This window comes from Pseudochaenichthys georgianus, chromosome 4 (assembly GCF_902827115.2).
Source record: "Pseudochaenichthys georgianus chromosome 4, fPseGeo1.2, whole genome shotgun sequence".
Classification (NCBI taxonomy): Eukaryota; Metazoa; Chordata; class Actinopteri; order Perciformes; family Channichthyidae; genus Pseudochaenichthys; species Pseudochaenichthys georgianus.
This window is the reverse complement of record NC_047506.1, coordinates 9,499,226-9,526,446: the sequence shown is the minus strand read 5'-3', so window position 1 is coordinate 9,526,446 and position 27,221 is coordinate 9,499,226. Positions and strand designations below refer to the sequence as shown.

The window sequence follows — 27,221 nt, the reverse complement described above, 5'->3', positions numbered from 1 at the left end:
CAGACAAAAAGAGTGCACATTTCATCACGGCAGCAGCATAATGGCAGAAGCATAAATCCAAGATGAAAACAATGTAATGGTTGGTGCCATAACATTTTACAGTAAAGCGTTTTTTAGAAAATCAATAGGTAGTGAACCCAGTGACACCACACAGACTCTCACTATCCTGACACTGAAGCATCTGTGCTCTACCCTCTGACATCCTGTCATCAGTTCATGAATATTTAAGCCTGTCTGTGACTGGAAATAAGTATCATCTTAGGGGAAAAAGCTCCCAAGGGCAAAGAGGGTGTTAAAAAGCATGAGATGACGCAAAGGAAAATCTGAAGACAATTATCTTACTTTGAACCTTGGAAACATATTCATATAAAAGTGCAGTGTTTCTCAAAATCACAGCAGCAAGATGTCCATATCATCATATATTATGGTCCTTATTAAGAACATTTATGGATAGCTGACACTTAAAATGAACACTAGGCAAAATGGATTTTCCTCTTTGATGATCCTCATGTTAACCAGCCACAGCACATCTTAGATAACGTATTATGGTATGATTAATGCATATATTTTGCTATCAATATTGATTAATCTGCCCATTATTATTCAGTTTAGCGATTGGTCTATTAAGTTAAAAAAAATCTAACCAAGTTTCTCAAAGTCCAAGAAGATTTATTTAATTGTCCCATTTTGCTAATCCAAAACCCAAACAAATTCACTTTAGTATGATATATAAAAACAGAAAAACCCAGTATATCCTGTCATTTTTGCATGAGAAAAAAAGATGAATCGATTAAAAAAAATCGTTGAGCATTTGAACTCAATGAAGTTTCTTCCAAGTCTAAGTCTTCTGTTCTTTCTAGGGATGTCCCGATCACCTTTTTTTGCTCCCGATCCGATCCCGATCATTTGATTTTGACAATCTGCCGATATCGATTTTTCCCGATCCGATCTTTATGCAATGCATTAAGAGAAAAAAAAGGTAACAGATAACGGCTGGTCATCCAACGCGATGAATTCAGCTACCTTGGCTGTTATTGTGTTGGCCTTGTCACTGTTCTGGGGCAGTTTCTCTTTCCTTTTAAAAGTCTCTGAAAGTGTCGGTTGTTTCAGTGCCGTTACCTTAGTGGCCGCTGTGTACTCGCCGTGTTGTTGTTGGTGTTTGTTTCTCAGGTGGCGTATTAGATTGGTCGTGTTGAACGTAGCTCTGTTCTTTCCACCACGCGGCAAACATTGTATCTGGCTGTTACACTGCCTTCACTTTCAATTTCATAATACTTCCAAACTCCTGACATTTTCTCTGTCCCGACTCCCGAGTCACCAGCTGAACGTAGCCTCTCGTTAGCTTACTGCTACTGTCTATTAGACACTGCGCCCACTCTGTTGCCAGATTTCAGAGAAATAAGCAACCAGGTCTATGAAAACAAGCCCAAAGAAAGCAACACATACATGATGTTGTGTAATTTTAAACCAAAACTAAGTCCTCAGGATGACTTTAAGACGTGAACATGGTCATTTTTGTTTTGTAATATTAAATAAAATAAAAATATTTTATAAAAAAAAAAAAAAAAAAAAAAAAAAATCCCGATCCCCGATTTTTTGAAAATCACGTGATCGGATCGGGACATCTCTAGTTCTTTCTTTTTCAAAATTCCGAATCCATCTACATGTTTTCAGTTGTGGTTTTGTGTTTGCTGGTATCCACCAGTAGGCATTAGTACAAAATGAGAAGAGTCCTCACAGGGGCAAACATCGGATGTGCCAGGAACTACGTAACCCTGAGCGCAGGCCAAACTCAAGCACTGCTCATCACTAGTTAGTTTTTTAAAAAAAATGTATTTAACAACCCTTCCTCTGTTTAACTAACTTAGCTTGCCATATTTTCTTTACAAATGAAATGTGATGTCCTCTATCAAGTTTCCTTTTGTTTAACAACCATGGTTAACACTGCCACAGTAATTGGGTATATAATGAGGGAAAACAGAAACTATTTGGATGGCCAATTGGTCACCAGGTCAGCTGGATGAGCATCGTCAGCCGATTCTTTTTCCCCATGACATGCAGAAGCCATGATGAATGTTAAGTAGACACAAGGCACACACACTAGTTAAGTTAGATCTGTATACCCTGTTTGTGAAATTACACTAGTTCTAAATCGGTGCCATAGCAGCAGCTTGCACCGTGGGGTGTGATTAGGCTTTTTTTAGATACACTTGCCTCTCTCTTTCTCTCTCACCCTCGTTCTTCCATTCTCCCTCGATCCCTTCAGCTCTCCGGGTTGATAATTAGAGCTCAGGCTGTACAGACAGGCTGTTCAGGCCCGGCCTCGGTCTCTCTCCTGGCACATCCCCCAGTGACACGGACACACTTGGTATGTACTCTCACAGACCTACATAATGCCTTCCTTCAATCGCCCAGCCTGAAGCTAGAAGCTAATTGAATTCTTCAGAGCCAATACAAGGCCCGACTGGTCTTGATAACAGTATCTGGTTAGCCATCAAATCAATTTTAGAGAGGATACAGTGCCAAGCTTGTAAAGTAGTGGCATGTGGCAGAAACAGAGCAGCAGGCCGACGTGTGTGGGCAGCGCACGGCGTACAGTTGGTGAGTGCGTCCATGTCTGATTTGTAGCCTGAACGGGAGCAGGCAGGCAGCCCAGCACAAGTTCAACTTTACCGCTGAAGACCAGGCGACCCGAGAGTGGTGACAGATGAGTCGGGGAGAAAAGGGGGGGGGGGGGGGGGAGAGGAAGTGCAGAGCTGGCAGCAACACTGATGTCTGTGGTCATTCCCTGCACGGACTATTAACAAGGACAGGGCAGGCAAACAATACGGAGCAACAGAGCAGTCAGTCAGAGCAGTAATATTTAGAGGAAACTGATAAGATCTCTATGAGTCTCTGAGGACATGGCACAAGTCTAATCCACAGCACTAAAACATCCTCATGGAGACAGAGCAAACAACAAATCAGGCTTAAAAAAAAAAAGGGACACAGTACACTAGATATGCAGACAAATCCAATTTGTCCGATGTTATGGACAAAAAACAGACTCCCACAGTGTGTATGAATTGCGTAAGCAGGAGCTAAACGTTAAAATTATATTGGCTTTATTGACGTCACAAAAATCCCTTACGTTTCTTCCTTTCACGTTTGTCTCTTAGCCTCAGTGCCTCACTCTGCTACAACTTGCCCACGTCCAACATCAAATTAAGAGACTATAATGGAAAAAGAGTCACACTTAGTTTGAATAATGTGAATCAGAATACCTTTATTATAGAATACACTACTAAATAACACCCAGCCATGTAGCACAGGAGTGGCTCTTTGCCTAGTTTCATGCGGCTCTTCAGTTCATATCGAATTGTATATGTGTGAGTTTGGGGGAGAGACACTGACTCCTGACTAGTGTTGCACGGTGTACCGATACTTGAAGGGTACAGCGATACCCTGTCGTTAAAAACGTTATGATTCCTCCGTTTCATTAGTATCGGTACTTTAAGAATGACGGGGGAAAGTACTCCGGTGAGAAAGCGCCGTTTTAATAAGAGCCGTGTGTGTTCAGCGCTCTGCTTCCACTCCCTGCACTGCAGCCGTGCCTGCAGTCCCGCCCCTCTCAAGCACGCTCAAGTGCCTCCCCTCTCGTGCACGCGCTAGCTGCCAGAGCATGTGAAAAAACGAGAAGCATGGCGGCAAGTGGGAGTGCAACTGCCGCTGCGCCTCGGCTTGTTGACAAAAAAGACGCTAGAAGTGAAATTTGGAAGTATTTGAGCTATATCTCTGACAGTGAGGGCAAGCCTACGGACACCACAAGGCCTGTCTGTAAGACATGTATTAATTTTATTTATTACGAATTCTTATCATTTATTTTATTGTTCTCATTGTTTAAAAGTTTGTGTTATGGTTCTGGTTCTGGTGTGACATAAAGCACAATAATTACATTTAAGACAGTTTCCCTTTTTTTTAAGAAAAGTATCGAAAAAGAATCGGAATCGCAATTCTTGACTTGGCATCTAAACCAAAATGTTGGTATCGTGACAACACTAGCTACTCCTGACAGTTAAACCTGATATTTAGTAGGTCTGTTAAGTATTGAATGCTGATAATTCTGATGTAATTTGGCCGGTCAAAGTAGTTTGGGCTCGGATAAAATCGCTCCGTTACTTTCGTCCCGTGTTACTTTCGTCCCGTGTTACTTTCGTCCCGTGTTACTTTCGTCCCGGCTCTCCCTACTTGTGTATGTGTGGTGTCAGGTGTCAGTATGAGAGGATGACAGCGCGTCTAATTTTGATGTGGCCCAAGAGCCAATCACAATAATACCTGCGATGCAGTGAACCAATTTGAGGGGGGGGGAAACCTATCGTTGATTAAACACTATCCAGTTTCCCCTACCATTGTCTTGGAGGGGTGCTGAGCCCCGCCAACAGAGCCCCGCGCCCCCCCCTGGAATTCAAGGTGTTTAAAAAACATATATAATTTTCTTTTTTTTAATATATATATATATATATATATATAGCACCACATTGCAAATAATCTATAACTACTGTCACTTTTCACATTGAACATGTGCCCTTTTATTAAATAAACTAAACGCTTTCATTTTAAGTTGTGAGTTTAGTGTTTTTGACCCTAAGAAACACTGATGCATTAATCAATAACAATAATCCACAGCTCCTCTCTCTGCTCCAGAGGATTTAAAAAATATATATCCCAATGCCACAAAAATGCATCAGTGACGTGGTTGAAATCTTGTCTCCAGAAAACTGAAACAAGCGGTATCAGTGATTGTGTGTTTGATGTGGCTCTTTGCAGTAACATAGCTCTTGGCTCTTAACCTCTGACTGGTTGGCCACCCCTGATGTAGCACTTTCCAGCTTGTCGGTCACTGTGGCTGGGCAATGGGAAAATGTACTGTATAAAATCAAATGCATGTCAGTTTCAGTTATTACTTATTTGTGCTTTCAATAGCCTGACATACATCACCTGTTCACTAACTTTTGAAAAAATTAAGACATGGCAAGACATGATGATCTGAAAACTAGGGGTGTAACGGTATACGATTACGTACCCGTACGAATATAACGTTAAACGTAAAAAAAAATTGGAAGTAATCTCAGGTGCTGCGTCGCAGCATTCAGAGTAATTTGCTCACATTGGGTTCAATGCGTCATAGAGCGACCAAGTCATTTCATTGGACGAGAGGCATACTATGAGAGCTGGTCAGAGGGATGCGTTCAAATTTAGTCAGTAATTTGAGGAACTGTCGAAATGGCGAATGCAGATAAAGTTGAGCTCGAAAATCCTCCAGCATCATTGAAGTCTCCGGTTTGGGAACATTTTGGTTTCGCAGTTACGTACAAGGATGACGGACAAAGACAGGTGGACCGAACCAAAGCTGTTTGTCGGCATTGTTCAACTAAAATTGGTTACGCGGCTGGCAATACATCAAACTTGCACACTCATTTGAAAAGCTGTACCGAAAACGTACCGAACCGTGACCTAAAAACCGAGGTACGTACCGAACCGAAATGTTTGTGAACCGTTACACCCCTACTGAAAACACAATAGGTGCTTCTCTTTTAGTCCAGGGCTCCATTGACTCAATGAGCTCTGGCATGCATTTGTTTTTAAAAAAGCTGGAATTGTTTTGTGTGTAAATGTGTCTATTATATCGACACCATGTGGATTTCAACAAAACTTATTTGAGACACTGTTAAAATAACCCCTATGGCTAGGGATGTCCCGATCACTTTTTTCCGATCCGATTCCGATCATTTGATTTTGACAATCTGCCGATACCGATTTTTCCCGATCCGATCTTTATGCAATGCATTAAGATAAAAAAAAAGGTAACAGATAACGGCTGGTCATCCAACGCGATGAATTCAGCTATCTTGGCTGTTATTTTTTTGGCCTTTTCACTGTTCTGGGGCAGTTTCTCTTTCCTTTTAAAAGTCTATGAAAGTGTCGGTTGTTTCAGTGCCGTTACCTGAATGGCCGCTGTGTACTCGTCGTGTTGTTGTTGGTGTTTGTTTCTCAGGTAACGTATTAGATTGGTCGTGTTGAACGTAGCTCTGTTCTTTCCACCACGCGGAACCTCCTTCTTGCAAACATTGCATCTGGCTGTTACACTGCCTTCGCTTTCAATTTTATAATACTTCCAAACTCCTGACATTTGCTCTGTCCCGAGTCACCAGCTGAACGTAGCCTCTCGTTAGCTTACTGCTACTATTAGACACTGCGCCCACTCTGTTGCCAGATTTGAGAGAACTAAGCAACCAAGTCTGAAAACAAGCCCAAAGAAAGCAACACATACATGATGTTGTGTAATTTTAAACCAAAACTAAGTCCTCAGGATGACTTTAAGACGTGAACATGGTCTTTTTTGTTTTCTAACATTAAATAAAATAATAAAAATATTTTATATATATAAAAAAAAAAAATTCCCGATCCCCGATTTTTTTCTCCCGATTCCGATCTTTTGAAAATCACGTGATCGGCTCCGATCCCCGATCACGTGATCGGGACATCTCTACCTATGGCCCAAACAGTGATTACAATTTAAAAAAACTGTTGTGTAACTGTCTTCACTTTTATTTTATGTTGGCTTTGCTGAAGTTAATTACCGCATTTAAATGTTTTCAATATTCATTCTCCTGCTTTTATCCCCTGCTCTATAACAACACTGTAAGTTACGCGTTAGCACTCGCAGCGCCACATCTACTATTTTAGCCCTAAAACAAAATCATAACCATAAATACACTAAGACCTAGTTCATTCAGTTTTCAAGCAGTTATTTGTTGTCCCCATAGATTTCCTTCATGTTATAAGGGTTTGTGAGTCACACTTTAAACGAACACCCTCATCTCCATATCTGCCACTCAAAATATGTTTCTCCCGCCTTCACATTGATGGTTCCACAAAGACAGCCAGGAAGCATTTCCAAGGACCGAGTTTCAGATCGGCCCTCGGGGCTTCTGAGTGAGACACAAACTTAAGAGACATGGCATGCTGCAACATGACAAACCATACAATTATGGGAGAGCAAACACACACACAGTCAGACACACAAACTCCTACAGACAATGGATAACAATACACTCTTATTTAGAAAGAACAAACTCTGTACATTAGGGCACAGGAAACAGACTATGAAAACTAATCGTCAAACAGCCGGCTGGATACGCCTGCTCCCTTCAGCAAAAAGGTCATCCAGCCTCGATGTTTCTGCAACAAACATTTATTAGATTTCATTTCAACACATGTTGTAGCCATCCTGTGGGAGGAATGTGTGCTCATCGGTCCAAGGTTATCCTTGCAGCCAAACTTGACCCGATGTATCATACTTCAAGGCTAGGTGTCATGAGGTAGAATGAGATAAGAGGAAAATAAGAGTGCAGATCCACGGAAAGAAAACAGACTGAGTACTTGTAATTCTGCTTTACTATACGTCATCTTTTCTTCAGTACTATATATCAAGTCAGTAATTTCTCAGATAAAAACAATCAAATCTAGCCTCTATATCACAATGAGCTCATGCTCCTCCAACAAGTTATTCTGTGCTCTTTTATGTCGGCCTCTTCTGCTCACATACTTGACCCAAAAGAGCAGTGAACCAGCCCATACTGAAATCAGAATCTGTGGTGTCTTTAAAAAAGGTAAACACGCTGCAGGAAAGCTATTGTTGGTCTTTAATCATATGTATGAATATGAGGTGTAGACAGCCAAGTTTTCAGTAGGAGAAAGAGGGGGAAACTTGAGCAGCCACGAAAGCCCTGTTGTTGATATTGTTGAGCTAAACCTTTGAGTATTTAGTTATGAGATTAGTTTTGATCCAGAACTCAGGTCACTTTGAACCTGCTTAACTGAGCAAGACTGAGATAACAGGCCTCCCAAACGGCTTAACGCTTGCTCACACAACACACACACTGCTATATGCATGACTTCCTCTAACATGCCATTGCCCGGTCTCCAAAGCCTGATAAAACGCCAATTACGACTTAAAACACAAAAGAGCCCTGCCCGAGGGAGAAGCTGAGGAAGAAAAAGGGGAAGAATAAGTGTGCCGACTTCAAACACTTGTACAGTGTACAGCATTAACGCAGGAAGATGTACCAAAATCACATCCATACTGGTAAAAGAGGGACATGAAATAAACAGACAAGCCCCTTTACATTTTCGTAAACCCTGATATTATCTTGAAGACCTTCGTGCGAGAACGAAATAAATGTGGACAATAAACAGACAAACTACAAAGTGTGTGATGTGTCTGATTTAGCTCGTTTGAATAGAGCACTCTTTGTCCGGAGAATTCCTGGTGTATGGCAGCCTCTGCATAAATATATATATATATATATATATATATATATATATATAGCGGTTGGTTTAAGATCCGAAAAAAGTCACGCCCATCTACTTCCGGTCCATGGGACGTTATTTCGGAAAAATAATGTATTGAAGTCAATGGAGAGAGAAAACGTATCTTTCGATCCCGTTTGAATTGTGCCATGAATTACACATATGATGTTTGTCAATCTTAAAAAATTATTTCCATGTCAAAAAAGTCACAGTTTGTTGTAAAACTGTTGAAATATAAGGCTGCGGCCCCACGAGGACGAATTCGGTCGTTTGCGTTACTGTTTAGTGTCATATAGACCGTTCGGCCACACGAGGACGACCGAATATGGCACTAAACGCCTGAGGAAACGACAACGGGTTCCAAGGTGGATAGAAATGCATACGCCACTCTCTGGGGGGTCAAACAGCTCCGTGTGTGCGCCCTATACGGACATTTTAAGATCACTGATAGTGATTGCGCAATAGCCCCGCCTCTCCCCACCTCTTCTGCTCACCTCCGCTTACCCCGCGCCAGTGCTGAAGTGTTTCGCCACCAACAACAACAACAATGGCGGATCGCAGAGTTGCTATCGTGCTCCGGACGCTATTGACCATGCTACAGTTGTTTGTGCAACATCTACAGCAATAATGATGAGGCAATAGCCCCGCCTCTCCCCACCTCTGCTGCTCACCCCCACGTCAAAGTAAACTGCACCCTGAATTCAGATTATTTATCTTTCTCTCGCGAGTGAAGTCTAATCTGACAGGACGGAGACACGCAGCTCTGCTCACCTGCAGCTCCTCCCTCTGCAGCAAAACACACACTTCAAGTCAGATCATCACCCTTAGCTATTTTAATTACCTCTCAAACTCCCTAAACTAGTTATAAATATGTTTATTTTTACAGTCGGCCAGGTCACTGATTACTGGATGAGCTGCTGCATGAGACAGACACTGGCGCTGTCCGAAGAGAGGGAGGAAAAAGAGAGGCTCCGTGTATTTTATTATTATAATATATAGAGTCGTTATTCATTTGTTTTAAAGCTCAATAAATAACAAAGAAGACCTTTGACCGGCACTTTTATAATTTTGTCCGGAAGATTTCAACTTTAATACACGCTGACTGGCGAAAAACTCTGCCCGGTTCCCTCGGCCCCCACCGCGGAGAATAAACAGAAGGGCAACCATGACAACCATGCTTCTTCGCTGCTTTTGTGGAGGAAGTTACAGCGCCACGTAGAGGCTCCTGCATATGTACTGCAGCTTCTCCAGCGGTTGGAGCTAAACGGAGCGGTCTCGTGTGGGCAGACACTATCGGGATAATTATTGCATGTGGACGGAAGCCGTTTGCGATTGCGTTTGCGTTAATCCTATGCGTTTAGCCGTTTTCGTCCTCGTGGGGCCGCAGCCTAAGACTATGAAAAATAGTGTGATGTCACAATTGTTTTCCTCCACTAAGAGATAGCTAAGATCAGCCCCATATAGATATCATCTATCTATAAGGCGCTGGCTAAGATAAGATAACTTTAACAAGATGCCTGTGTGCTTAGTACCAGGTTGTTATCATACCAGCAATGGGTCTTGCTCGTTCTTTCGCTTCCCGTCTGATGAAAGGACCAGGAGTGGCTGGATCAAGTTCGCTACCTAGCTAGCAGCTAGCACGTTAGTTAGCATTATAGCCGTGTCATTTTTATTAGCCTTAATATGAAGTAACATTAAGTAACCCAAAATGTTAAACAGTAAGAGTAGTAGTCATATTTCCAGTGTGATCATTCTATAATACACAATTTAAACCCGGGGGAGAAATGCTAACGCTAGCATTGGCGATCGCCGATCTTTTCTACTTCACGCTATCTGCACAAATGGTTGACATTAAACATTAAAAAGACCAGGCAGTTCAGAGAGAATCAAAGGAAGGCAGGCCGGCAGGCAGCTTTGCATGACATTCTTCTGGACGTGTTTCATTGTGGTGATAGTGAGGGTAGTCAATCGTTTTGTTGACAAGACAGTAGTGACGGCCATCTTGGTGACGTGTGTTGTTCTGCGAGACCAGAGATGTAGTTCATTGAGCGTTTCACACAAACAAATGTGTTACTTCACAGTTTTACAACACTTTTTTTTTTTTTACTTGCAAAATTATCTTTTACATTGACAAACATCATATGTGTAATTCGTGACACAATTCAAACGGGATTGAAAGATAATCTTTCTCTCTCCATTGACTTCAATACATAATTTTTTCGAAATAAGGTCCCATGGAGGTCCACCGGAAGGGGAGAGACTTCGCCTCTCTATATACATGAAGATGCCAATGAAAATGTCTTATTAGAGAGATGATACGTCTCTTGTGTGTTAAAGCTGATGTCAAAATTGGCAGAAATTCAAGGCACGGTAAGAGATTTTGTGCAAACCGTATTATCGCCTACATCCTGCAAGATAATCCCTTGCATTGTAAGTATTTCCAGTAAAAGTAAACCTTTCCGACACAGACAATATCATGTTTTACATGCAGCATATGTAAAAGGTGAAACAGGGACAATGTCCTGACCTGATTCTCCAGACATTGGCCGTGGTTCATACAAGAAAAGGACTCCCCACACACAGTTGTTTGGTCTGAGAGTTCACTAGGTCAGAGGGTGACTAAAACATCACACACACACACACACACACACACACACACACACACACACACACACACACACACACACACACACACACACACACACACACACACACACACACACACACACACACACACACACACACACACACACACACACACACACACACACACACACACACACACACACACACACACACACACACACACACACACACACACACACACACACACACACACACACACACACACACACACACACACACACACACACACACACACACACACACACACACACACACACACACACACACAGGTCACAGGACAACACAAGGCAGCTACAATGGAAGTAAGAGTCGAAAAGGTTACACAATTCTTTAAGAAAATACAATTGGCTCCATCAAACCTGATGAGAATGAAACGGAGGGACATTGCCAAAAGGCGAAACAACACAATGTGATGAGCACACAGAGACAGATTTTACCTACTTTGGCCATGACTGTCTCACTCACTAATATGGTGAGGTCTCACTATTCCCATCTGATAGCAGCTATGAAAGATTGATTATTTTTATCTTTCTCACAAGGCAGAACAATGTTACACTGTGTGCTTCTTCCAGTCAGGGGGGGTGTGTGTGTTTGAGGGAGAGGGAAAATGAGTCTGCATGGAATGGAAGAGGAGCAACAGCTGAGACCAGAGAAACAGCTGTATCTCTTCAACGCCTGCTCTGCTCCCCTCCCCCCCTGCCCTCTCTCCCTGAATGAGCCCCTCACACCCCTTTTCTGACCCTCCTCTCCCACAGAGCCGCATGACCAGGGGCTACACTCACACACAGACACACAATATGCACCAGAGTGGTTGCACTACTGTTCGGCTTTCAGGGGACATGTACAGGCAGGATGCATGTGCTACTAAACATCCATCTATTGACTAAAAATAGGAAAGACATTGTTTCCAGCGACAAAGTCATCCTCCCTATTCTCTTCCCAAATCCTCCCAGCTTCAGTCAGATTTTAACTATGAGAGCAAAGGAAACAAAAACAAAACTTTCAGGTTATCCTTTCCCATTCAAAGCTCACCAAATCACATGTAGGCCTGCCCATCAAGTTTTTCTAGGTACTTTGGCAGTTGTCAGTCTCTTGTACGCCTTAAGCTTGGATAATGCAGTTATGATGGTTACTGCTGTTAAGGAGTTGGCTTTACAGAGGTTACAGTTACATGTTTTCACAGAATTCGCACATCAAATATAAAACTAATGACTCCAAATATTCATAAAATGTGCATGTATCCTTTACAGAAACATAACAAAACAAAAACCAGGAGCTGACAAAAACAAGAACAAAGTTATCCTTTAAAGTTGTATAAAGTCCATATTATGTGAACAAATTTAAATTAATAGCTTTTTATCTTTTTGAAAAAAATACACACCTCTTTTTACATTCTTGCCAAATTCTGAATTTGACTCTAAAGATTTGAACATCTCTCAGATTAAAGCATATTTCCTCCTGGTCTGTGCTACTTCAGTAACTCCTTTGTCTGGGATAAGCATAAGAGTGTCTTTGTACTCATCTGAAGTCAGATGCCATTTTCAATTTACACAATAATGGCGTGAATGAAATGGATTAACACCCGGTTTGACAGTTGATGTAAAGTGTGTAACTGTAGGCATGTGAGTGCAAGTCTCTGTCTGCATGTCCAGACCCAACCTGTGGGGAACCTGACAAAGGAGACAGGAAACAGGTTGTCTCAGTCACATAAAACTCAAAGGATTCTTTGAGAGATGACACGGAGAAAGACATCTTCTTAAGACATGATGAATCATCCCTATTCAGTCATTAAAGAGCTGCAGGATAGTAACAAAGGAGATGAGAGCAGAACAGGTGCGTAGGATGAGACTTTGCATTATGGCGATCTAAATCACTGAAAAGCACACAGTATGTAAGGAAAAGAGAAAATGTTGAAGCGCAGCAAATGGAAGAAATAGCAAAAAGGAGAGAGAAGGAACAAAAGGTGGAGTAATGTTTTTCTGTATCTGATCTATTGTTTTTGGCAGGTTTCGGGTAGAGGATCAAAAATGTTCATGAGATAACCAACGCTCAGCTCTCAGTTACTCCAAAGCCAAAACACTCAGGGATTAGGAAGATAGATCAGGCTGTGTTTTTGGACCACAACGTCTCGTCTCTGATACAGACTGGTGGATTAGGACAATATGCAGGGGAAGCGGAAGGGTGCGGCGTCTATCCGTTTGTGTACAACAAATGTTTTTTCTGTATTTATAGAACAAAACTCCCCAATTCGTCCTGACATCCATAAAACTCAAAACCCCTGAGCCAACGGACATACAGGTAGAAGTATACGAGACATGGCGTGATGGATGATTGTTTGGTTTAAATGTAAGAGCCTTGAGAGCCTTAAGAGGTGTTCCTAATATTTTGTCCACCCTGTCTATATCCATGAAGGAACCCCATTGTTTTTGATTCCAATCTAAATCTAACCTCAGCCTGCCTTACTTCATGCTCTGCATTTGTCCCTCAAGTGATACTTCCTCTGGTGAGAATATTCCAGATATGCAGAGCCACATGACCCAGGAGGCAAAAGACCAGCCTGAAAGTGTCAGGTGGAACGAGACCCTCATAGCTGACATTCTGGATGCCTTTAAGGCTGGGCTCCTTTTCACAGCCCTGTCCCTAAATTCACCTTTAACCCCGAACTCCCTGACCTCAAACACCTACAACCTGACTCACCAACCCGGGGTAACACACATTAGCTGGGTATGCAGAGCTGATGTTGACTTTTCAAGATAGAAAGGACACATCTACAGAGATAAAAAGCAATGAAAGAAAACCATCCATGCAGTGGACAAGCAGGGGTTTGAGAAAAGTCAGTTAGTTGACACAGTGGCCGAACAACAACGTGCTTAATACAGAGCCATCCTTCTATTTTGGTAAGATCTGTTGACAGTCAGAGGCAGTGAGGGATAACACTCAGGCAGGAAGTCAAGTTTGCATAACTGAAATATTAAAAACATTCTCATGGGTGATTTGGGATCCTGATTTCTACAAGAGAGTTTTGGGAATTTCCTCGGTCAAGCACGGACATTCCTAGATTATAATTGACACAACCTATAACAATGCAGAGGTCACATTAGGAGAAGCTTGAGACCTGGATGTCAACATGAGCTGTGCTTCATAAGAATACAAACAGTCACATGAGCTTGACCAAAACCAGGCAGGAAGGGAAGCCCTGGGGTTTCCTCAAAATGTTCGACGACAGGCTAATGCTGTATTCAAGCCTCGTCACAAAATGTAACCTACCAACAATCTCAATACTTTGTTGAGCGAGAGCTGGTTGGACTACCACCCACGCATCTCCAGAAATGTTGTGACAATTAAATATCAACACAGTACAAGCAGCTAGTGATTTATTAAATCCAGATTCCAGCTGCCCTTTTAACAAGGACCAACATCAACAGGCTGACATGGCCAAGAAATTCTAGTTGGCAGTAGGGCTGGGCGATTTTTTCGGTTTTCACGATTAATTTGCATTTTTACTTTCCTACGGTTTGTGAAATGGCTGAACCGAAAAATCGCGATTTTAAAACATTTCTAGACTCCGCAGATTTGTTTTGCTTGAAGGGACTCCGTAGTAGCTTACTCTCTCACTTTCCAGAACGCGCACAAAACTCAGCCACATTGCCTGTGACTACCTGATCTGCAGCTCTGCAGCTCTGCCGTTGTTATGCTGTGTTCGTTGTTCGTTGTTGAGCATAAGAGGGGACTCAGACATTGTACATTACATATATAACTAAACACGCCTTTTCTTCTCCTTATCTCTTTCATGACTTTTCATTTAATATGGTTTTGAACGCTGTAATCAATACTCAATACAGGAAAAACTTCATGGCTGGTTTCATTTCTGGTAGTTCCGGATGTCGTCTCATGCTACCGACATCTGTAAACAAACGTATTCAAATAAACTGTACCTTCATTTAATATTCAGCAATAATAATATCTCGACGTCTATACAGTAGTTGTAGTGTTGAAATCAGTAGATTTCGGTGTGCAACACTCGTGTCATATCGCTACTAAATTCACCTCTATAGTAAATGGTATATTAGCCACATGCTAAATGCTAACCGAAGATGAAGGATTTTCAGAATAAAAGCTTAACAACTGCGCACGAGAACTTCTGGTTTTTCAGTATAAAACAGCATTTAAACTGACAGTATGTTTAAGGTACTTTATGCCATCAAAAACATTGATTTTAATTTATAACACTGTGCGCATGTGCAGAGCTGCAGATCGGGTAGTCACATAGCCTACTACAATCACATTCACCGCTTCACCGACAGACGTACCATAAAAATGTCCACGGACACAGATGAAGAACTCATTCCGAAAAAAGGTGCTACTTCAGTTGTATGGAAGTGGTTCGGGTACAAGCGGTCATACATAGAACAAACAACTGTTCTGTGTAAGGTCTGTAGAAAGACAACTTCCTAGAAAGTTAAAGGGATGTTATTTTGTTTGAGGGTATTTTTTTATTATTTATTTCATTATCATTATTTGTTGTATTTCATTTTACAAGTTTTTTCAGGGATGGCCTACAATTTCTTTTTCAGTTTGATTTAAAAAAAATCTTTGCACATTACTGACAGCCAAGTGCCGTGGTGCTGTTTTTATTTTATTTTTTTTATTCTTGAACAACTGATTTGTTCACATAGGCCTAGACTACTTGGTAATCTCATTTATTTTTATTGTGTTAATAAAGAAAATATGTATTGAAATGTTGCCTTGGTCTGGTTTAAATCGGGAAAAAAAATCGCCCAAATCGCCCAGCCCTAGTTGGCAGTCATTAAAAGAGCAATTATAACTAGGGATGCACGATAATTATCGGGCCGATAATTATCGGTCCGATATTAGGAATTATGACGTCATCCCGATAAAAGTATTAATAGCCCCGATAATATACAATATATTGTTTGGGTACAAAAAAAGAAAAATACTGCGGTGTAGGTGGATTGGGATGAGGGGCGCTTGTTTTTCACTCGGCTCCTCCCGTTTTGCTAGTACTGTGGTATTAGTGGTTTAGGAAGAGGGGAGTTCTTCACAAATCCAGCACTCCCCAACTCATGCCTGGCTGTGACGTAAATGGTTTGCGGCCGTGAAGCCAGGACAGTAAACAAACATGTCGTCGGTGGTATGGGCGTTGGAGCTATGTGCAACTCAAGGCATATGCTCGAACCGGAGCTGCCTGGCCGCTGCAATCAGGTTGCGCACTATCCGTGCAGAGTGTGCTGACTTTTCGTACAATGTCCCACTGACAGTTCACATGCGCCATGTTATGCATGGCTGCTGCACCTCGCGGGAGCGTGCACAGCGTAAAGCCAAAACTCAATGATTTGTACGGCACAGTTAGGTTTGGAAACGGTATGATTTCCTTTTGGGAGGGCATGCATAACACCGAAGCTTCGCTGCGGGGAAACTTTGGTATGGAAGCCCATTTCCGCCACTTGAAAAAAATAAAATCCCCATGAAAAGTCATAATTATGATAAAAAAGTCGAAATTATGAGATAAAAAGTCATAATTATGAGATAAGAAAGTCGAAATTATGAGATAAAAAGTCATAATAATGAGATAAAAAGTCATAATTATGAGATAAAAAAGTCGAAATAATGATAAAAAGTCATAATTATGAGATAAGAAAGTCGAAATAATGAGATAAAAAGTCATAATTATGAGATAAGAAAGTCGAAATAATGAGATAGAAAGTCATAATTATGAGATAAGAAGTGTGCATGCGCTGCAGTGGCGCTGTCTTTAAAAGGTCCCTTCATCACCTTGCTGCTCTCCACCATGCAAACAGCATCTATCTAGTCCTAAATAAGGTAACTATTACAGGTGACTTTTGTAAATGTTAGATGTTACATATAGCCTATATTGCAGCTAAACTACAACAATGCAGTTCATAGCTTTGACATTACCTGTTATGAACTATAATATATATGCCTATAGTTTTGTGGTAACGTTCACGCCACTAATGACAATAGTGTAGGCATACTGCTGCTGTGAGTTGCTCTAACTCTAACCCGTGAACGTTACCACAAAACTATAGGCATATATATTATATTCATAACAGGTAATGTCAAAGCTATGAACTGCATTGTTGTAGTGTAGCTGCAATATAGGCTATATTTAACATCTAACATTTACAAAAGTCACCTGTAATAGTTACCTTATTTAGGACTAGATGCTAGGGATGTGCATCTCCATCACTGAGGCCGATGCGATGCGCATCTCGATACGTTGCCACGATACGATACATTAACGATACATTTGAAACACCAGGTGATACGATACGATACACCCCTGTTGCGATACAGTTCGATACGATTTGATTCAATATTATGCGATACGATGCGATTCAACACAATGCAAAAATAATGATACTTCAATTTGGTACGACAGAGGATTTTTGTTTTATTCCTTATATGCAGCAAATCATACATTAACAAAAAAGTGCTTTACAAATTTGGTACTGCACCTCCCATCATGCCGTTTATTTTTTTAACTTTAAAAGCTCTCCAGAGTAGGCTACAGTACAATTGTATAACACCTCACAGTTAAACAATGTAAGGATGCATTGCTCATGATTAACAATGTGCAAATAACAGCTACCATAGTGCAATGCCCATACAGCTGCCAGCCTGATGTGCTTAACACTCATTCATAGGCTGACTCACCAGTGAGCAGAAAGCAGTGGGTTCTATAGGAACAATAAAGAATACAAATAACCTTTCACAAACAGGTATTTCATAACTGCTTACAGTAAGGAAGACATTTAAATTATTATTGACCCTCACAGGCTGCTGTAAACTAAACACCACTCTCTCTGACCGAACACCTCACTGAGTGATTTAACTCATATGTCTAACTTTCAGGTTTCTCTTTTCAGCCGCAGACCCCATGTCGCCTCTTTATGTGCGTCGCTAAGTTCCTCGTACTACGTGTGTACTTTAAAGCGGCTCGGCATCGTTTACAATTTGCGAGCGATTTTTCAAGTTGACTGTAGTATATAGTGCCGCGCACATATACCATCAGGACGTTACTGATGGGGTGCGGCTGCGGAGTGATACTGTGTGTATGCAAGCCCGCATCTAGGACGGATCTATGTATCATGGCTGTAGACCTGTTGAGTAATAAAGATACCTCATACAAAGGTCTACGGATACCTTATTACTCTCCATGACCTGCGGTCAGCTATATAGCATAAAAGGACTATTACACAGTCTTTCTTGAACAATCCGAAGTGTTGCCAAACGTTTGATTTGTAGGTATTTTTCGGTGCGCTGTGTTTCTCTTTCTCCTCAACTTCCGTGTGTGTTGATAACTGAGACTCTCGGCCTCGGGCGAAGCAAATATCCAAATCAAAGATCGTCTCTGCTGAGCGTTGACAGGATGAGGGGATTTTATATGAATGAATCGGTTTTTTACCGATGCAAAGACGCTACGCAATCGATGCATCGCGAGTTCAACCCGGTTCAACCCAAACTGTAGCCGATGTGCACTCTTTCAACCGGTGCACTCGCATCTTGAACGTTTATGCCGATGCGAATCGGTGAATCTTAACATCTCTACTAGATGCCGTTTGCATGGTGGAGAGCAGCAAGGTGATGAAGGGACCTTTGAAGACAGCGCCACTGCAGCGCATGCGCACTTCTTATCTCATAATTATGACTTTTTATCTCATTATGACTTTTTATCTCATTATTTCGACTTTCTTATCTCATTATTATGACTTTTTATCTCATTATTTCGACTTTCTTATCTCATTATTATGACTTTTTATCTCATTATTTCGACTTTTTTATCTCATAATTATGACTTTTTATCTCATTATGACTTTTTATCTCATAATTTCGACTTTCTTATCTCATAATTATGACTTTTTATCTCATTATTTCGACTTTTTTTATCTCATTATGACTTTTCATGGGGATTTTATTTTTTTGAAGTGGCGGAAATGGGCTTCCATACTTTGGCGCTGTTCCGAGTTTGTTCTAATCTGTCAAAATGATGGACTGCTTTCAGATTTGTCAGTCATTGTTAAAAAAAATCCGTCATAGATGGAAAATATTCAGTTAACGCGACCTCTGGGCTCAGCACAACTTCACTGTTTACAAGTAGGGCTGCTTGGTGTCTAACCTAAATAATGTTTGACTGTCAGGTTTTTAACTTATAAGATAAAGATTAATGTACGCCTTGTATCTTATGTGGGAAATAAACCGTACAAAGAAGTAATTTTTTTAACCGTATTGGCATCAGTGAGCTCAAATGAGACATACTTAGAAAAGTTCCTAGAGGACAACAAAATGGGAGGGACGGAGGGAGAAAATAGGAAGTAGAGGGTTGTGGGTTGGTAAATGTAATATATTTCAGAGCGTTGTGAGGCATATTGCTGCCTAATACTTAAATTGCCTACACAGACTGAATCTTAGGCTGACAAGTGAGGACTAAAAATAGCATTAGACCCCACTCACGACAAGAAAGCAACATGAAAAAGAAACGGAGTGAAGTAACACAAAGGAGACGCATAGGAACTAGAGAGGGGAAAGGGAGACAAAGTTATCCACTCTCCCGAGGAGCCCTTCATGTGTGAGCCACTCCCATCAGTGGTTAAATTCATGCTCAAATGTTCTCAAAGCTTGGGGCCTCCTGCTGCCGCTCAGCCTATTGTGGTGTGCATTTAGCAGGGTGTGTGTGTCTGTGTGAGAGAGATTCAGCCCAAAGTCACGAGCGAACCCTCCGTGTATGGCTCTGCTTTTACATTGCATTACATTTACATCTCTACTTCTCCCAAACAAGAGCTGTGATTACAACACAGCAGGAACCACATGGCAACTGCACTCCCAACAATAAGAAGAGGCAGTTTTGCAATACTTCCTCAAATGCTGTTTATACCAACAACAAAAAAGGCACATTGCTCAACCTACTCAGTGAAACGTAGCATCTGCCTGATGCAGTAGTGAAAGGCAGAACATAGATTTTCCTGGTCTTTTATCTTCCTTCTCACACGTACGCACAGTCAGCTGCTAGCCAAGCTCACATCTACAACACCTACTTCACTCGACTGCCAGCAACATTAGAAACACCTCATATATAAAAAGTCTTTATCAAACACACAATCATACATACAATATCCTTATCAGGGTTCCAAAACAACTTGTCAAGAAGAGAGACCTTTTAGATTACTCCTAATAGCAACAGAGAAGTTGGACGACGTTGTGGAGTCGACATGAAAACCAGAGCAGAAAATGAACACAGATAGCTAGCTTTGTATTTGCACTTGTAGTGACAGAGCCAAGGCTGGGGGGGGCATTAGAGGAAAAAGTGTGACGACATGTGACTTTGCAGTTCCATCTGTGCTAAATCGATGTGCCAGACACAGACATAAAGTTACCCTGGCAACTGAGAAACAGCACTGGTTGGAGGTCACGCAGAGTAAAAGCTTGATGGATCCCACAGCGCCTTTAGAATATGTATAGCACTCAGAAGGAGCGAAAATGACTGCTTATTCACTCAGAAGGGATATCAAACAGCAAGATGCAGTAAACAGTAGGGCTGCTCACTACCCTGAACTTTAAGTATAATTCAACTGAAAAAAAAAAGTAATAATAAAAAAAAAAATCGTTTTATTTCGATTACGTTGTTTTTGTAATCGTTGCAAGCCATAATCGTAATCGCGATTAATATACGATTAATTGAGCAACCCTTGTAAACAGTATAAATTGCTACGGACTCGTCTAGGAACTGTTCATATAAACTGTGTGGTGATGCAATGCAGGGCTGAGAAACATAACCTGAGACAGACCAGAGATTGAACTTGATGACGCAAAAGCCCTACAATGTTTTATCCCTTTCATGTAAACACACAGCTCTGATTCTGAAAGGGGAGTTTCATTTCACACAAACAGATGTAATCTCCAACTAATCACATTTGCAAGCCTTGGACCGAGAAGCCATACCACACTGCTGACCAGATGGGCCCATGTGCACGAGGCATCCATGGGATTAGCCTAGCTCAGAAGGTGGAGGTGGTATGTAGAGATACAGAGGGACCGTTTCTAGAAAGTGAAATGAAGTTGACGTTTAACGAAGCAGATACAAATAATAAAAATTGGAAACCTGTAATTTAATCTTTGAAGGTGTATCCACCAAATGTTTTTCTCCCTCCCGTTACAGTAACTTACAGCAAGACCAAATGTTTCAATTAAGGACTGTTGGCTTACATCCATGCAAACCCATAGATAATAATATGCAACACTAAAGTTATGTAACCGAAAATAAGAACAGCACTCTAACTCAAGGGTGCTTCGGCATATCCTCCGGGCACTCACACTGTTTCTGTTGGCAAGCAACAGATATGCAACGTGAGGCTTCTTTGTTACATTTTACATTTACATAGACAAAACTGAATAATCCCCAAAACACACGATGATAATGCAATGCAGAATTTGCAAATATGTGTACAAATGGGACTTAAATGGGCTGCTTAAGACAACGAGTGCAAATCTCCATGCTGGATACAATACTGAGTCTACCATAATCAAATTGGATTAAAACCTAAGCCCTACTACTAAGACTTCTTCAGTAAACGTTTCAGATGTACCCTTTGAACTCACTAATCGCTGTCGGGTCGGTGGAACTTTCACTGGTGAAAGTCCTTAACAATTTTCAAACCCAACAGGAATTTCATTCAGATTCCTTTTCGACATATGGAGGAAAAAAGTTCTCCTGTATTTGGAAATAATAATTCATTTATTTGTATAGGCGCCTTTCAAGGCTCTCGAGGTCGCCGTACAAACACACACAAAAACAAGATACACAATACATAACACCAGCATAAGAAACATAAACAAGACAATGCAGTATATAATAAAAATAATAAGATTTCATCCCCCTTTTTGGTCTCAACAAGTTTTATTTTACCATTCAATCAAACAATGCTTTTAGAACTAGCATTAGAGCAAGTATCCTCTTATCTAATGAATAAATTGTGCATCTATATTACTGTTTAAAATACTACTGAAGCCAAATTAGATTGTTTCGGTCTTCACAGCATAACACGACACCGCAGCACTGTAAAGGCATGCCAGTCTTGAGTCTGAGCCAGTAACCTCTGGGTCATATGTTAAGTGTTGAGAACAGCAGCTCCACAAAACCATACTAAATATCGATATGGAACATTCCTTAGAGTCCTTTAAAATGGGGAGCGAAGGGCGAGCAACAGCAACGTCACACAGGACAGTAACAAAGAGTGTGCTAGATAGGAGGTTTGAGAAGAGGGAGGCTTTGTTAAAGAAAAAAGGCATCCTAATAGTCAAAAAGACGTGAATTCAGAGGAATACTAATTCAGCTAATAGAGCTTGTGTGTGTTTGCTCTCAATACATGAACATATCTGTGGATATTCATGACTGCACACACATTGAGGAAAACAAAGACAGATTATATTAAGTTTGTTTAGACAGCTAACAAAGTTTAAGCCATACAGACAGACAGATATGGAATATGGTACACTGACCAGTGACCACTGTTAAAAAAACAACACACCATGGTCACAGATTCATGACATTGATCGTGGTTGATACATGTTCACTTATCTATCCTGATATCACACTATTTATCAATAAATGTGATTACCTGAATAGTGGTGAGCCGTAATCAGACACATGTAAGACAGCTTGCTGATCCTTAGTGTTGTTGAGAGATATACAGGTGCTTTACTTGAGAAAAACACCCGTCAGCTGAACTTTGGAGGAACCTCTCTAGCTTGTGCTCCAACATCTTAATTCATTTAACTTTAATTTCACAGAGTCGAGGTAAGGAACTGTTGGCCATTCCTTTACCCAACTCAAAATACCCTCACGACGGATCCCAAGTGCTCATTCTTAAACCGACACGCTTCGGCTAAGACAAGATAGCAGCACAGTATCGTTCATGGGTGAACCCACGCCACACCCAAAGCACTCCCCGGAGGGTAGCTGTGCAGGGGTTCACAACCAAAGAGCTATCCAGGGCAGAGCTTCTGCAGTAGGTATGGTTGTTTGGCTAACAGCACAAACGGCAGATAAAGACCCCCCGTCTCCCCAACAAGAAGCGAACTGTGCAACGACTTAAGTAAACAAAGTAAGACTGCACAGGGGGGGAAATCACAAATTGCTAACTCACTGACTCTCATCACTATTTTGTCAGAGGTTTCAATATTAGCATGCTGCAATTCCGGCTAGCTTGATTCGTTAGCCAACTGAGCGTGGTAAGGGAGCGCATGATTTATTATTAGCATTATATCAAACTCCTCGGGTGATGCCTCTCAGAGTGTGGTGGGGCGACCGTGCCTTCACGTGGGTGGAGGAGAAAAATAAATAGCTGGCTAAAATAAACCTCTGCACCCCACTACAGAAAGTCAGCCTTTTAAAAACCACACGTTTTATCTTTTCTCTCGCATCTCCTTGTCCCCGCCTATTGATGGATGTACTTTGATAACGGAGCATCCTGCATATAAAAACAAACACATCCAAACCGTTGGTGGGGCTTAACCTTACGTTAGCTAGCCACCTCGACGGTTGGGGGGATTTTGTAAATGATGGCGATACAAAACTTTCCCTCTTACTGTTCTATAACTCACCGAAGTACGTCCCTGTCTTTCTTGTCCTTCTGGTATTCCAGTGGGTACATCAGAAACACACAGCAGCTATCAGTTTTTAGGCTAACGACCAGGACACGACGATGCGCCTCGCAACAGCTGTGTTCTGTTTTGAATGAGGGCTGAGGAGACGCTAACGGGCGGAGCTAGCTGAGCAGTCCGCCCATCATCAACACACATCGGTCTAGTTTAGTTTACTTCTTTATAGATACACACTTATTGTCAGCGTCTGCATTCTCTTCAGGTTGCTGATACGGTGTCGGTTAAAATGTTGACAAATGGTAGAAGCATACCCGGTGCGGTGCCTTTTGTGGGGTCTTTAGGATAAAGCGCCCTGTGAGATTTAAAAAAGGGCGCAAAGTTCATGTCTTGGATTTTGACTACCTCTTGTGGTCTGACCCAGTCTATGGTCTGACCACCGGTGTGCCTACCACTGCTACTACCAGTGATAGTGAAAAGCATTAATTATTTCATAGGGTTTTAGGACAATGTCCACCTGTTACTAACACTTATACAATAAAAAATAATGTTTTCAATGTTTAAATAAAAAATATTGTCTTCGTTACAATGGAGATTTAAAAGTTGATGCCGCGCATGTTCAAAAGATGTAGCAAACTCATTCTTATAACAGGGAAAATATCAGATTACTTTTAGATACTGTCAGTTATTGAATAGAAATGCTTTGTAATTAGTTTTTAAAAATCCATTGGGTTACAAAAAATGCAATCTTGTCCAAATACTTATGGGTCATTTTAAAATCAAACATTAAAAAGTATTACTCTGTACTTAAAAACATGATAGCAGATTTCAGCTCCACAAATATTATTTTGATCTTTAGAAACTCTTTATTACCTGCTATACATCATCATAAATGCTGTTTATTTTCCCGACCACAAAGTGGAATACTTGTTTAAGAAGCTATGATGTGGTCTTCATGAGTTAATAGCGTTGGTTTGCAAGTGTTAGTAATTGACCTATTTTAAAGATGTTAAGTTAAGTAAAATTATCCTTGATATTGTAACTATAAATTGATAACACATTATCTGGGCTGATTTTATCCATCTGATGCTGATCTGATGAGAGTATAATGCTCAAACTGCCCTTTAAATGCGTTTTCATACTCTATACTCCAAATCATAATCATTATTAATAATCAACTATGATTTATGAATCCAGTTTATTTTATTGCTTTATTATTTACACCATTTTTACATTTGGCTGAAATCTACAACTGCAAACTGCCAGGTCCATACTGCTCTCTGGTTGCGACGGTCTACACACTCCAAATGAGGCAAACCCATTCATCTTTTTTAAAACAACATATCTCTTATCTTTGAGCATGTTCTTGCCCACATACTTCTCTACATAATCAACCTGACTTTACACCACAGATATAGGAAAACCAAAACAATGATAATTTAATAAAGTGTCATAATCATTCCCCAAATTTGAGCTGCCTTTCCTTGTCTACACCATGCAGCTCCTTTGCTCGATTCTTAAGCTCCTCTGCTTTCTTGCCATCCTTCTCAGTCCCATGCCCAAGTTTGTACATACGACTTGCATTGGCACAAGCCCACACATGTCCCAGCTCACAAGCTCTGTTAGCATAATTCAAAGCTTGCTTCATATCTGTTGGCAATCCTTTGGTATTGCCCTCAATGAACATAGTACTGAGGTTGAAGCAGGAAGGAGCATAGCCACCGGTGCAGGCCTTCTCGTAGTACTGCCGAGCTACTGTCAAGTCGGGTCCTTCTTCACCAACACGTCCATCATGGGCTAGCAGGCCAACGTTGTGGCAGGCATCTATGGACTTCTTTCCATTGGAATTGCAGGAACGCAAAAAGCAGGAATAGGCTGATTTCAGACACTTGGTCACTCCACCTGTAGGGTAGAATATAAATCCCTCAATAAAAGCAGACACATTATTAAATGACTACAAAATTAAGTTTAAAAATTGGAAGGATTTAATATTGATTCATTAACATGAACACTCTCCTATTACTCAAATGCTATTGGCCTACCTGAGCTGTTGAATTGCCAAGAAAGCATTATATTAAAAAAAAAAAAAAAATTGTAAAATGTTGTCTAGCAAATAGCAATGCAAAAAGGCAACTTAAAGGGGACCTATCATGCAAAATGCACTTTTGTACGTCTTTTATACATGAATATGTGTCCCCGGTGTGTCAGTGACTCACCAAGTGTCAGAAAACACAACCCTCTCTCTTTTCCTCCATACCCAAATCTCTAAAAACGGAGCTGATTATTATTTTAATTGCTCTGATGTCAGAAAAGGGGTGCTCCGCCTATATGGGCAACTCTCCACCTATCAGGGGAATGAGAGACCCCGCTCCAAAGCGCTGGAGACGCTGTAGTACATATGCCAGGCCTGTAAGTGGCGCTGTAGTCTGCCACAAAAGCAGAATCAGCCCTTGCAAAAACAGGGCTGGAAAAGAGCAAATAGAGCGAAATGAGGCATGACTAAAATGCATGATCTGTTTGGTATTTTGAAAAAAAAACTTCACAGACATGTTGTATATGTATGGCCCTACAATATATGTTTCAAATATAGCATGATAGGTCCACTTTACATTTAAGTTTTAAAGTTCAGTTTCTTAAATTCTTAATGTCATAGCAATATTCCTATAAAACTTGTGTAACACACCACATCGGATAGGGTAAAATAAGGTAAAAATAAGCCACATTTCTACTTTACCTTTGCCCGTTACATGGTAAGCTCCTAGTTTATAGCAGCTTTCCCCGTGTCCATTTGTTTCACAGTTTTGTTTGAGCACCTGTGCTGCAGATTCATAGTTTTTCTTCACACCTTCCATGTAGTCTGCAAGCCTTTGGCACCCTTCAAAGAACATGGAAAAAGGATAAATTAGTCCAACATCCCTTACACATATTACATTTCAATCGCAGTGCCTTTAAAAAAATAATGGATATTGCTATAAAACCTGTCCAAGGGACGTTTTGTTCCAAATGTAATTCCAAAACAACCGCAAATTAATCATACACCAAGAAATACCACTGATACAAACACAAAGACAACTTACAAAATACAGATGATGTATACAGGAACAAACAGCACCATTAATCTGAATAGTGTAGTGACCACAATTTTACCTTCAGGATCCTTTTCTTTATAGCACTGGAAGCTGTACTCCATTCCCAAATTGTCCAAAAACTCCTTCACTTCATTCTCATCTTCAAAGTTTACAAGTCCAGCCATATTTACAGCACGTGTGTTTCTTGTAACCTTACTATAATCGTATGGGCTGATTAAGGCTTATCTCCCACTACATCCACTCCACTGGTACTAGTGACCTTGGTCAGTTAGTAACTGAGCTGTGTTCCAAAAGCGTTTACTTAAAACAACAAAAACGTCAATTTTAACCACACGATCGTTATATAATTGTGCTGCAATGGTTTTTAAAACGGTTTTCTATTGAAAACAGAAGAAAAACATGACCATGCGTGTCTCGATCTCCTGATGATCTCTCTTCCTGGTTCCATAATAACGCTGAAACACAACGGGCTTCCGTAGTCCAGCCCCTTCGCAAATG

General features: G+C 40.9%; 2 protein-coding genes across 5 annotated transcripts in view; both read right to left on the bottom strand.

Annotated features, from left to right (window-relative positions):
• Nucleotides 1–23,817, bottom strand: part of ralgps2 (Ral GEF with PH domain and SH3 binding motif 2) — an 80,905-nt gene extending 57,088 nt beyond the window's left edge. For 3 of the 4 annotated variants that reach the window (XM_034081342.2, XM_034081343.2, XM_034081345.2), the window contains exon 1: nucleotides 23,638–23,817. The gene's annotated coding sequence lies outside the window, so the exon portion shown is untranslated. Of the gene's footprint in view, nucleotides 1–22,652; nucleotides 22,852–23,637 lie in introns of those variants that run through there. The other variant, XM_034081344.2, reaches the window with a different exon arrangement.
• Nucleotides 23,818–24,813: 996 nt separating this feature from the next.
• coa7 (cytochrome c oxidase assembly factor 7) lies at nucleotides 24,814–27,171 on the bottom strand. The gene is made up of 3 exons (XM_034081738.2): nucleotides 26,782–27,171; nucleotides 26,369–26,509; nucleotides 24,814–25,536 (listed from the first exon to the last, which is right to left on the bottom strand). The coding sequence occupies exons 1-3, from the start codon at nucleotides 26,885–26,887 to the stop codon at nucleotides 25,091–25,093; spliced, it is 693 nt and encodes a 230-aa protein (XP_033937629.1). The 5' UTR covers nucleotides 26,888–27,171; the 3' UTR covers nucleotides 24,814–25,090.
• Between the last annotated feature and the right edge of the window lie 50 nt (nucleotides 27,172–27,221).